This window comes from Manis javanica, chromosome 7 (assembly GCF_040802235.1).
Source record: "Manis javanica isolate MJ-LG chromosome 7, MJ_LKY, whole genome shotgun sequence".
Taxonomy (NCBI): domain Eukaryota; kingdom Metazoa; phylum Chordata; class Mammalia; order Pholidota; family Manidae; genus Manis; species Manis javanica.
The window spans coordinates 83,791,476-83,804,372 of NC_133162.1; the positions used below are offsets into that span (position 1 = coordinate 83,791,476).

Consider the following 12,897-nt stretch of genomic DNA (forward strand, 5'->3'; position numbering starts at 1 on the left):
TTCTCCCGTCTCTTGCCAGAAAGAAGGCAGGAGCCCAGAGCTGATACTCATAGCAGATACTTCTACATGTGAATGAGAAATTTCAATATTTAATGTGTGCATAAAAGCTTCAGACACAGCCTTCTTTTTGATTTATGTTTTGTTTGCCGATGCTTGTCTTATTTGCTCAGGGCCTCATTTTTGTGATTTACTTGAATTTCATTAATTCCAACTAATTTTGGCTACTAGTCAAGATGGCTCATGAATAATATTTAAAAACAATGTCATTGATGAGATAAAAGATTATATGTAAGTTAGTTTGCATAACTGGCTTTTGTGAAAAAAATGGTTACGGAAAGGAACAGAAACAGCATGTGCACTGCAGATAAAAAAGGCAGGCTGGAAGAGAGGGAGGTTCTTTAAGAGAAGGACACTCAACTGGAAAATCTTTAATCACATTTAGAATGCAAGAGTCCAGGAGCAAGAAAATACTGGAGGTCGACTTTTATGAACTTTAATCTGATGCTGTGCCAAAAACCAGGGAGAAATCCTAAGAAAAAACGTCCTAAGCAAAAAGGGCCCTTGGTTAGGAGGGGTTTGTGGTGATGTATTGCTAAGTGATCTAGGATTATGGGTCCTAAGGAAAAACAAAAGGATGAGGGTTAAAAAACAAAAACAATAATAAAAACAAAACTTTCAGAATAGAAAAGAAAATCAAAAGATAACCACCAGGAGAACACAGTTTTTCAAAAGGGACCGACCAAACTCTATTTCCTTGTATCTTAACCAGTGGCTTGAAGGTGAACTGATAGGAAGGTGAGTTATCAACACATCGAATTTTAATTCAACAATGCTGAGAATGATCACATAATAACAGAAGTGGCAGGAGGATGACTGGATGATCTGTTCAGAATCTAAGATTTTAAATGGGGATTCTTTCCGTACTTACGAACCGCTGGGCCAGATGGGGAGTGGGTCTTTCATTCTAACTCTAAGAGGATAACAGAGCATTCTGCATTGTAGATACCTGACTATGAATGTATGTCCCTACCAAGGCTAAACTCAAGGCCTCTACATGGTCTGGAATTTGGGGAATCTATAGTTTAACTTGTTTTTAAGAGCAGAGCAATTAATGTCATAAGGAAAGATTTAACTGTACTTTAAATTATGGCATCCATCTATTATATCTTTCAAAATGAAAAATCCATGCCAATAAACATTATAAGGAGAAAAGAATGATATGTGAGTTTTTCTTAAAAAGTTCTCAAAAATTTACCTATCTCTAAGAATGTGTTTGCCTATTGATTCTTAGACTCTAGTCAGTACCGGTATGGATAGAAAGTGTTGGCGCCCCCGGGGAACAGACGATAAACAGTCCAGGTCTGTGCTGCTCTACACCGTGGTGCTGCAAACATTAAGAATAACAAACACTGGGCTGTTTGTAACAGGACTCTGGTCCTACCAAACTCCAAGATGTACTGATGGGCTTCATCCACGTAGCGAATGAGTTGCTGTAGGAAACTGTAGGCAAATCGTTTCTCAATAGAAGGAGTGTCCAATTCCAGGTCTGTGAATCCCCTAGACCAGCAAAATGAAGCATGGAAAGCAATTTCTACAAAGACTATTACACAGTAAAATTTTGTTAAAACAATATATAGGGTATATAGAAATTTGGAAGGTTATCTACTAATCTTGTAATTAAAGGCAAAAATGAGATTTTATTTACAAGGAATCCTTTGAATCAGATGTAAAAACTGCAGCAAATGACTCTATTACTATGCAATAAAATGTCATCTTTGTAAAAACAGAGTGTCATTTACCTAAAGCTTTTGCCTAAATGATGGATGGGACTCAGTTATGTGGCAAATAGCCAAGAGTATTAATGTTTCTGATGTACGTGCTTTAAACATACTAAATAGTAGTTCTGAGGTTTGAATGGATCACTGAATTCATTTTCAGCATTATATTTGATGGGGATATTTAAATATTCTATCTTATAATAAAACGTTGTAACTGGAGCAGGTGTGCCTTTACCTGGATACGGCATATCCATTAATCTGCAAAAACTTGAGGATATCCTGTGCTTTTTCCCTATCCTTGGCTTTCTCTTTGGCTGTCAGTGTATCATAAGGTACCAGCAGGGGATGGTTTCCACCTCCTAAGAGAATATCAAGAGAGAACACAGCATAGTAATTAAGAAGTAATCTGAAATGAGATACAACAGCTAGCACAACAGGACCACACTATAGAACATCTGGGCTTTTCTAATTATGCATGGAATATTCAGGAGCTATATAAGACCCTTTCCTCTCTACTGCCTTTAATGTTCCAATTAATTTAGGAAACCTCTTCCAGAGAGACTGTGCATATGCCTTCCAGGAGACAATTAAAACATGAACATACAGACATTTGTGATAGCAAGTGCCAATAACACCTATAATCATGGAAGAGAGGAGAAAAAGCTATGTTCTCTTCTTCATTCAAACAGATTCTGAATGTGGAGAGTGTAAATACACACTAAACATGCACAGCTTGATCTACTGAAATTATAAGGCATGTTTCAAAGCATAAGTGTCATTTTTCACCCCACAGAGAGAAAAGAGTATCTTAAATATAGAATCTTTATTATACCTCTCAGATCAGAGAGTAATTTATAGTCACATATTTCTACTCCAAACCCATACTTAGGTTGTTAAGTTCAAAGCTGATCTCTCTTAAATATCTAGTGAGAGTAACATACTACTTGACGGATTAAAAATTTTGATAAGTCTAGGTGTCCGGTTAACCTATTTTGGTGAAAAATACAAAAATAATTCTTTTAGATTTAAAAATTCTAGAAAGTATTTCTATTTTCAAAAAACTAAGAGAAAAAAACTTACAAAATTATAAATTTTGTAAAAATTATAAACATTTCAAATAAACTATGCACTGGTAATTTCAGATGTAAAGATCTCATGTAAGGAATGCTATTAAAGTGGCATTGAAATTAATAGCAAGGTATGCCCCAAATTGAAAATTTATACAACAGGTATGGAAATGTTTTAAGTGGGATGCTGAAATTCCTTAAAACATAACTGCTCAGAGAATCTAGAAAAAAAGTAAGCGAAAATAAATATTTTGTTTAAATTATGGTAACAACATAGAGCCTCTTATATCAGTGACCAAATGGCTTAGCCAGGAGCTACTGAAAGTATCATAAATGTTGAATTTGCCCAACACTAAAAATAAGCCAACAAGAAAGGTAAAGGCAAAAATGCCACATTTCCCCAGAGCTTCCTTCTTGCTTTGAGGGAGTGCCATCTAAAGAAATGCAACCAGGCACTGAACTTGGTGACCATTAGGTGACACTATACAATCATAAATGCAAAGGGACAGTCAAGACCTACCAAGTTAACAAACACTAAGCATGTTAAGGAACCACCTGTTACTTCATATGTTATAGAGTGTCAAGTAAAGCACAATTGTCAGAAAATGATACAAACTTTCTGTGAATAGCAACAAGGATGTAGACTATATTACTAAGTGCACTGGGAACAAATTTGACTTCTATTATAGCTAAAGATACAATTTAACAGGATATTTCATGAAAAAATAATTGTTGATCAAACATCTAATTTAATCACTGGGCAGTCATCACTTATTTTGAACTCTACTATTTCATTTAGCCCTTTATTCCTAGAGAATTAGATAGATTTGGCAACCACAATGATTTTGGGGTCAGATGGGAATAGGTTTCTCTGGGAAAGGTAGCAGGAGAAGAGATGAAGAGAGAGAGAGAGAGAGAGAGAGAGAGAGAGAGAGAGAGAGAGAACAGGTCTGTAACTTAAAAACTTGAAGAGCACAAAGTACCTTCTGACTGAAACCTCTGAGCTAGTTAGGGCAGGTACGTTAGAGTCAGTCAGAAGACTAGAAGTTCCATCTTTCCCTGTGCTACTTAATAGCAGCCTCCCTCGCACTTCCCATCCTCTTCCTGCACCTGTATAATATGAATGCAGGGATCTTGTGTAGAAGGGAGGGAAGGAAACGAGCTAAACACAAGAGGTAAGTGAATATACAGTAACTCACAGGATGCTGCCTCCCTGCCTGACATACACCAGCACTGGCTCGTGAACTCATTCATGCCCATGTGTCAAAACTGCCTGATACCAGAGTTGTCCCTGGCCTGATGACAGATTACAGCCCAAAATGGGGAAAGGATAACAAAAAGGAATGCTAGTTCTTTCGTTTTGCCCTAACTTGCTTTCTCTTGCATTGATAATACATTTTGGACTTCCAGTCCTTCTTTTCTATTAATGACTTACTCTGTGTCCTGCCTGATTGCCTGCAAACTCTACCAGATTCTGAAAACAAATTGAGCAGGCACTAGGGACCACGCAAGCTCCGTCAGTATAAGTGGAATGTTCTGATTTTTCTAAAGTAGATTAATCTTCTGCACACAGCTGCAGGGATGTGCAAAGAATCCAGAATAGGGTGAGAGCTAAAGTGTACCACTTCAGCACTGACTCTTCCAGGTGTCCCGAGTGCCTGACTGACTCCAAATGGCTACTTCTGGTTCTCTCCTTGCTCATGCCTTCCTGCGCTTTCCTGCTGCTGTTGCTCGGTTTCTCTTTCCTGCTGTTTTTCTCTCCTTCCCACCTCCCTCCCCTTCTCTCTCTCACACACACACCATAAGCACCAAGACACAGGGTGGGTGATAGGCACTTTCCACGCGCTAACCCTAATCTTCTCAGAAGTGGAAGCAGAGCTGTCGAGTTGGCTGTCAAAGTACCCAGGTGCGAGAACACATTTGAGAAAGACACACACAATTTCTCTCCTAAATTGTCCACAGTCTCCAATCAGTCTTCTTTCTAAGACTCATTTCTCTCTCCTTAGGCTAAATAACCCGAGAGCCAAGATCCAGTGCTGTATATTTCAACTCCTTTCCTAATGGTCTGCGATTTTAATCTGAAACAACTCACTTCCTCCTTTCAAAGGGGAAGCCTATGTGGAGTGAGGAACATGACTGAAGACTTTGAGGACCAATTTCCCCACCTCACCACTGAGCCTGCTACGACTACACTTGTCTCACAAGCACACAATATGAATTTAGACCATGACCAGCTGGGTACCAAGATATGGATCTCTTATTTCCAAGTGGCATGCTGTAAAGAAAACACTGACCATAGGACAATGAATAACTAGCCCAGAAATGAAAGAAAATGATGATTTTCCAGCATACTTATTTAGAAGAGCAGTAGGAGAATGACCACTCATTACTTTTATTTTCCACCAAACCATACTGACAAAAACACACTTGGAACAAAAAGAAACAGACTTTTTCATGTAATCTGCTCCTGTAACAAATAGGGACTTTTACTAGGCATGAGAATGATGTCCCTTGAAGAATTTCACTAATCAAAATTCTGTGACTCAGCCATCCCTCCCTCCTTCCCTCTATCCATCCAATCAGCCAGCCAGCCAAACAATTGGTCATTCATTTAACAAAAATTAAAGGAATGTTTCTAAAAAAACAGGCCTAGCCTGGATCCAAATTTTGTAATAGGCTATTTGGTATATGGAATTTTCTGTGTTCATTTCTATGACCAATTCTAATTTGAACTGCTGTTTACTAGAGCTTGGAGCCTGGCACCATGGTTCAGTATCACAGTTATTCCTTTCACCATTCGATGGCCCTACCCTTCAAAATTATCCCCCTGTATGTTTTTATCTATACAAATATATAAGAAATAGAGTTTTTTGATGCCCAAAATGTGCAATAAGGATCACAAAATGTAGTAGAAATTGTGGTCTTGACCTTGAGACAGCCACATTCTCAATGAGGAAAGGAACCCACATAGGAATTAGTGCGCACGCGCACACACACACACACACACACACACACACACACACACACACACACATATACTAAACAATATATTCAATGCTGAATAAATAATAATGAAAGATCATTGGTGTGGGATGCATTAAAATGAGGAGAATATTTATGCAAATAAGTTAAAAAAGATTTTAGAAATGACTAGAGAATATTAGGTCATTTAATATTTTTAAAACAACAGGAGAAAAGAGCAAGTAAAATATGTAAGAGAGAATCATACAACTGCACCAGATAAAACATAGAGGCTGAAAGGGACATAAAAGTACCAAGATAAAAAAAATATTTACATTTGGAATGGAAGTCAGGGAAGGAGGTCTAAGTAATTAACAGAAACCACTTTGGATGCTAGGATAGGAAGTACAGATGTTTACATGCTAAAATGGGCAGGAGAGCACCATAAAAATTGTGAGACATGGGGAAACTTACACTAGTGATGAGGAAATTACAGAATTTCCACCCTGAAATTTCAAAAGCATATATGAGTCATTCTAATAAACTACAGGCATAATAAATTCTTATGCTAAAAAGACTATTTTATCCATATCACATGGCCATGTAGTCACACTCTGATTAATTTTTAATAAAGATTTTTTTAAATGTTACCTTTGGACTCCAGTTCCATTTTCTTTTTCTTTGCCCATATATTATGGTAATTTTCTGCCATCATTTCTGCCATAGCCTTAAATGAACAAAATATTTAGCAACTAAGTTATACTTTGGTGAGGACAACATTACTTTCCAATATATAACATCAGAACATGCTTTAAATTAATAAATCAGAGCATGTTGGTGCCAAAATACACCTACAAGATAATCAAACACAACTATATTATTTTGAATCTGATGATCCATGAACTTATGCAGTAGTAAACAGCTGAGCTGATTTGTTGGAAATGGTTATAATTATTTATGTTTAAAGATACATGCTTTATTAATTCAAAAATGAAACTTCAAATTAACTATGAACTTTAACAAAAAATGTATTTATTTTTAAGTTCTTATTTTGATTTCCAAAGTTTTCAAATGTGACCTAAACCTTTTTCAAACATTGAATGTAAAGAATATCACATGGATAGTCAGTCTAGATTGATGTCTGTCCCGGGGTAGATGAGGGGCTTAGACGAGCCACAATCACCTTTCTGTGACCTTTTGGATTTTTGACAAGATTATCTCTAAAATTCTTTTCATTTTCAATTTTCAAGTTTCCTATGTCATTTTAATACATTCGTGCAGGAGCAATGATCAAAGGCAAGGCAAAGAGTTTAACAACCTGGGTCTCACCTACACAGGTCCACTTCTATGCTGAGAATTTTTTGGAGATTTGCAACAATTTGACAAAACATTTTCTTTTCTCTAGCTTACTTTATTGTAAGACTACACTACATACTACCCATAACACACAAAATATGTGTTAATCAACTACTTATGTTATTGCTAAGGCAGTCAACAGTAGGCTATTAGTAGTTAAGATTTGGGGGAGTCAAAAGTTATATGCGGATTTTTTTTAATATTTTATTTTTTTATTGCCAATGTCAACTATATTTCAAGTCGCCATGGCGGGATATTGGGAAACGTTTTCAATTAGCAATAATCGCACCTCGGATAAACCTCATTGGCTGATACTGCCACTGTGCAAAGCTATATATATGTGGGTTTTTGACTGCACAGAGGGTCAGTGCTCCTAACCTCCACATTGTTCAAGGGTCAACTGTATAGATTTTATCTTTATATACTTATTCCTCTTAGAATAGGACTAATAATGCTAATATCATTGTTGAACATTACATTGACCTGTTAATGTATGTTTCATGGTAACAAATTTTGTTTTTTCACTCAGATCAGCCATTTCAAAGTACATTCCTTAGTGACAGAGGAGAACAGATAATACTAAGGATGGAACAAGCATAACAACATCAGTTTCCTGGGATAAACAATTTAAAATACATATTCTTTAATGAGTAATTAAGGTTATTCTTGAACAGGCTGATTAACTACTGATTTATTCTCTTCTCACACACAGCTGCTCTATTAAATTGGGATTTTCAAATGGATATAATCTTTAAAGAAAACATGTTATCTGAAAGAAACATCCTAGAAAAAGTTATATCAACTTTCACAGCATTACAAAGTTAGGGTATTTAATCTATAAATTCTATGGGCCCTTTATATGATCACCACTTCATGCAATATATATTCATGCAAATTATATGCAAATATTCATTCATGCAAATATTTCATGCAATATATATGATTCAAATAATTCATGCAAAATATATGAAGGAAAGTGTTATAGTATGCCTTTAAAAAATGGAACTTGTAGAATACGTTAAAAAGTGAATATTACTTACGTGCAAATCTCTCGATAGTGTGACGTTGCTCATGTCAATGGCTCGGGGGCTATAACCATGGGCAGCATCTACAGAAACCTAGATAATTTATATGGAAATAACAGCGTCTCATGAAAAAAACCTAGAGGAAAGAGACTTAGTAGATACTTTAGAAATATAAGGCAAACTTCCAAACATACCATTTCCTCACATAAAACTGGCAGGTACCCACTACAAACTGGTTCTGCAAATATATCTAGTAAATCAAATTATATTTGGGTGTCTGAAAATTATTAGTATGAAATAATATATCTCAATATTTTATGGATTGCCAATCCCAAAAGGTAATAATCAGAATTCAATAAGTTGTACAATGAATTCAAGATTCTGAAATATCAACTAAGTCAAAGAATCTGTATTCTTGAGGTTCTTACAAATTTTAATTGGCTGCAACAGAATTTACTCTTCCTCGTGCAAACAGTAATTGAAGATTCAGTATTTTCAAATGTTTTTATTACAAATTAGGTCACTATTTACAAATGTTTTTATGGGCCAAATGTTAAAAGAAAATATGACCAAATTTAATTTTGAAAGTATGTAATATAGTAGTCTAATGATTTACAGAAATATCTTCAATATAACCAGAAGACCTCCTTAATTTCTAAATTTTGGCATTTTAAAAATGAAACAAATCTTCTCATTAACTATAAGGTTTTACTTACTGTTCTATGCTCTGAACACATTCCTTCCAATGCCATGCTATGTGACAGTGTATCATATAAATGAGCTCTGGTTCAAGCTTATAAATCTAAAATTATACCCTGATATATTTCATAATAATATACTACTATGTATAAATACATTAGATATATTTCATAGTGTATATTATTTTTCATATGTATATTCAACTAGACATGGATAAACAAAAAACAAAAGGTACAATATACCTTATATCTGTAAAATAAAAGAGAAGCTATCATACACTATCATTAAATAATGGGCCCAGGGGCTATATTCAACCTACCATAAGATTTTTTTTAATTGAAATATAATTGATATATAGTCTTATATGGGTTTCAACTATACGACACAGTGGTTCAACAGTTACCCATATTCTTAAATTCTCATCCCAACTAGTACAGTTACTATCGGTCAACATAGAAAGATGTCACAGAATCACTGGCTGTATTTTCCATGCTGTTCTACCATCCCTGTGACCAACTTACACTATGATTGAGAATTTTTGTGCTCCTTTACCTCCTCATGCTCTCCAGCCTCCACCTCAACTCCTCCCCCATGGTAACCACCAGTCACTTCTTAGTGTCTATGAGTCTACTGCTATTTTGTTGATTTTATTTTTAGATTCCACTAATAAGTGAATCATATAGTATTTGTCTTTCTCCACTTGGCTTATTTCACTTGGCATAAAACCCTCTAGGTCCATCCATGTAACGGCAATATTTCTTTCTTTTTTATGGCTGAATAATATTCCTTTGTGTAAATGTACCACATCATTTCTATCCATTCATCTATTAATGAACAGTTGGTGCTTCTATATCTTGCCTATTGTAAACAATGCGGCAATAGGGCCACATAGATCTTCTTGAATCAGAGATTTTGTTTTTTTTCAGGTAGATTCCTAGTAAATTACTGGATCATATGGGATTTCTATTTTTTGTTTCTTTGAGGAACATCCATAATGCTTTCTATAGTGGCTATACGAATTGATATTCCCACCAACAGTGCAGGAGGGTTCCCTCTTCTCCACATCCTCATCAATACTTATTTCTTGTCTTTTGCATAGTGGCCATTCTGACTGGTATGAGGTGGTATCTCATTCTGTTTCTGATTTGCATTTCTCTGGTAATAAGTGATATGGGACATCTTTTCATGTGCCTGTTGGCCATCTGTATTTCTTCTTTGGAAAAATTTATCTTCAGCTCCTCTACCCATTTTTCAATTGCGTTATTTGTTTTGTTGGCGTTGTCATATGAATTTGTTATATATTTTGGATGTTAAATTCTTATTGGATAAACTGTTTACAAATATATTCTTCCATACCATAGGTTGCCTTTTTGTTGATGGTGTTCTTTGCTATACAAAAGCTTTTTAGTTTAATGTAGTCCCACTTGTTCATTTTTTAATTTTGTTTTCCTTGCCCAAGGAGATGTATCCAGGAAAAAATTGCTTATGCTTATGTTTAAGAGAATTTTTGTCTGTGTTTCTTCCAAGATTTTATGGTTTCATGTCTTACATTTAAGTCTTTAACCCATTTTGAGTTTACTTTTGAGTATAGCATGAAACAGTAATCCAGTTTCATTCTATGTAGCTGTCCAGTTTTCCCAACACCAGTTATTGAATAGACAGTCTTTTCCCAATTGTATATTCATGGCTCCTTTATCATATATTAATTGACCATATATTCATGAGTTTATATCTGGGCTCTCTATTCTGTTCCATTGATCTATGACTCTGTTCTTGTGTCAGTGCCATACTGTTCTGATTATTGTAGCTTTGTAATATAACCTGATATCAAGAAGCAGAATCCCCGCAGCTTTGTTCTTTCTCAGGACTGCTTTGGCTATTTGAGGTCTTCTGCATTTCTATAGAATTTTAGGATTATTTGTTCTAGTTGTAGCAATATATTATTCATTCCCTCCATTGTATTTTTCATTTCAGTCACTGTATTCTTCAGCTCTGAGTGGCTTTTTTCAACTCTTCTCTCTCTTTGTTGAAGTTCTTGCCAAGACCGTCAATATTTTTCTGCAGATATGTGAGCATAATTATGACTATTACTTAGAAATCTTTATCAAGAAGATTGGTGATCTCTGTTTCATTTAGCCTTATTTCCGGTGTTTTGTCCTGTACTTTTGTTTAGAACATACTCCTCTGCCTCCTCATTTTGTCAGGGTTTGTGTGTTTCTTCCTTTGTATTAGATGGATCCACTATGGCTCCTGGTCTAGAGAGTAATGGCTTTACAAAGAAGGCATCCTGTGGTGTCCAGAAACTCAAGACTCTTTACTCACCAGTACCTGGTTCTCCTTTGTGGTGGAGCTCCAGTTGCCACTGGTGTGCTAGGGGTGGGGCCATCTTTCTACCTATTTGTCAGCTGAGGGTGGCAGCTAGCCTCAGCTGGCCCTTTATGAGCCAAGCAGCAGTACTTCTGCTGGGATCGTTGTGGATGGGGCTGCCCTCTGCCTGCCCAGCAGCAATGGTGGCACTGCTGCTGGGCTGACAAGGCGGACGAGGCAGGTGTGCAGTTGAGCATGGAGCAGGACTGGGCCACCAGTGCGAAGGAAGGAGTGCTAGGAGCTGGATTCTATAGGTGCCTCCCCAGTTGGGATAAGGGAGGGCTGGGGAGGTGTCCTGTACCTGCCCTTTCTCCTGCAGAGAGAGCTCCATCCTACCCTCAACCCTCTGGCAATCTTCCCACTGCTGATGAATCTTTCAAAGTGCCTCCTCAGTGTTGAGTCTCAGCAGGACTGGTGGAACATGGCTGTCTTTCAAAAATGGCAGAAGTCTCAGCATCCCAGTGTGCTCCAACTCTCCCTGGTGTCCAGCTCGGGTAATTACCAAATCCCACTGCAATGTGAACTCGTGTTCCCAGAGCAGATATCTGGGGCCAGGTGTGCAGAGTTCCTGAATGACTGTCCCCTTCCTGCTCTGTTCCTTTTCCACTTGTGGGCTGGGATGGGAGAAGGGCTTGAGGTCTACAGCATCGCAGCTCTGCCACTTTTCCCTTTTCTGTGAGGTCCTCTCTTTTTCACCAGGTACAGGTAGTCTGTTCTGCAGTCTTCAGATTGCTTTCAGGTTTGGTTGTATTTGCTAGAGTTGCTTCCTTGGTGTGTATGCAGGAGGAGGTGTCTACCTGCCTTCCTATTCTGCCATCTTTTTCCCCCTACACTTACTGTCAGTTTTGACTGAACCCTGGCTTCTGTGCCTTCACCACTGCATAGTACATCTCATAGGGGAAGGTGCAATAAAATCACATTTTTTTTCCTCCTTCAGTAGTCCTCAAAGGAACTGACTTAGAGAACCTATGTGACTTACCCATGGTCACACAGACAACAATCTCAGCAGGCAGGATCCCAACTCTGCCTGTCTGCTCCAGGCCTACTTCTCTCTCACTGTCACTTCTTATAACCTCCACATATTGCAATTTATTTCTTTCCCCACTGATCTACCAATCGCCCTTCAGACATTATCAGTTTCCAAGTTGCTAAATTCCAAGTCCTCTTTCCAGCTGCCATCATACTGTTTCTTCTAGATTTGACTTTGATTTAACCCTGTTTACCAGCCCCTTATGTCATGAATGCCACAAATCCACCCTCCTGGCTCTCCATGCAACCTCTCTGACTGCTTTTCCTCAGATTCCTTGTTTAGCTCCTTTTCTACAAATCACTTTTAAACAGTTGTGCTTTTCTGGGTTCACAATTCAGTTCTTTCTTTACTCCAAATACTTTCTCTAGGTGCCCATATCCATACCAACTTTAAGTATTTAACTTATCAATCACTTTTTAATAAACCCAAATCAGTCACTCTAGCCTACATAGCTCCTCTAGAGTTAATTTTCATCTACTATTACCATCTCCACTAGGGATTTTCTATCTATAGTGAATTTTGATTACTCTGAAAGGTCCCCACAAATTTACCGGCTTAAAATATAACAGAGTGGTTACAAGTCTGACACAGGTCTCAATGGGCTAAAATTAAAG

At 37.1% G+C, this 12,897-nt stretch overlaps 1 protein-coding gene and 1 non-coding gene across 6 annotated transcripts in view; both read right to left on the reverse strand.

Annotated features, from left to right (window-relative positions):
* The window catches only part of RYR2 (ryanodine receptor 2), an 894,209-nt gene that overhangs the window by 149,726 nt on the left and 731,586 nt on the right, over positions 1-12,897 (reverse strand). For all 5 annotated transcript variants that reach the window (XM_073241246.1, XM_073241245.1, XM_073241243.1 and 2 more), the window contains exons 57-60: positions 8,203-8,280; positions 6,458-6,533; positions 2,014-2,137; positions 1,442-1,557 (exon numbers count right to left, since the gene is read on the reverse strand). In XM_073241246.1, coding sequence (XP_073097347.1) covers positions 1,442-1,557; positions 2,014-2,137; positions 6,458-6,533; positions 8,203-8,280 — 394 coding nt within the window. The remainder of the gene's footprint in view (positions 1-1,441; positions 1,558-2,013; positions 2,138-6,457; positions 6,534-8,202; positions 8,281-12,897) is intronic.
* On the reverse strand, positions 7,361-7,494 carry LOC118968588 (U4 spliceosomal RNA). Its single transcript, XR_005056321.1, has one exon. It is a non-coding gene; the product is annotated as a U4 spliceosomal RNA (small nuclear RNA).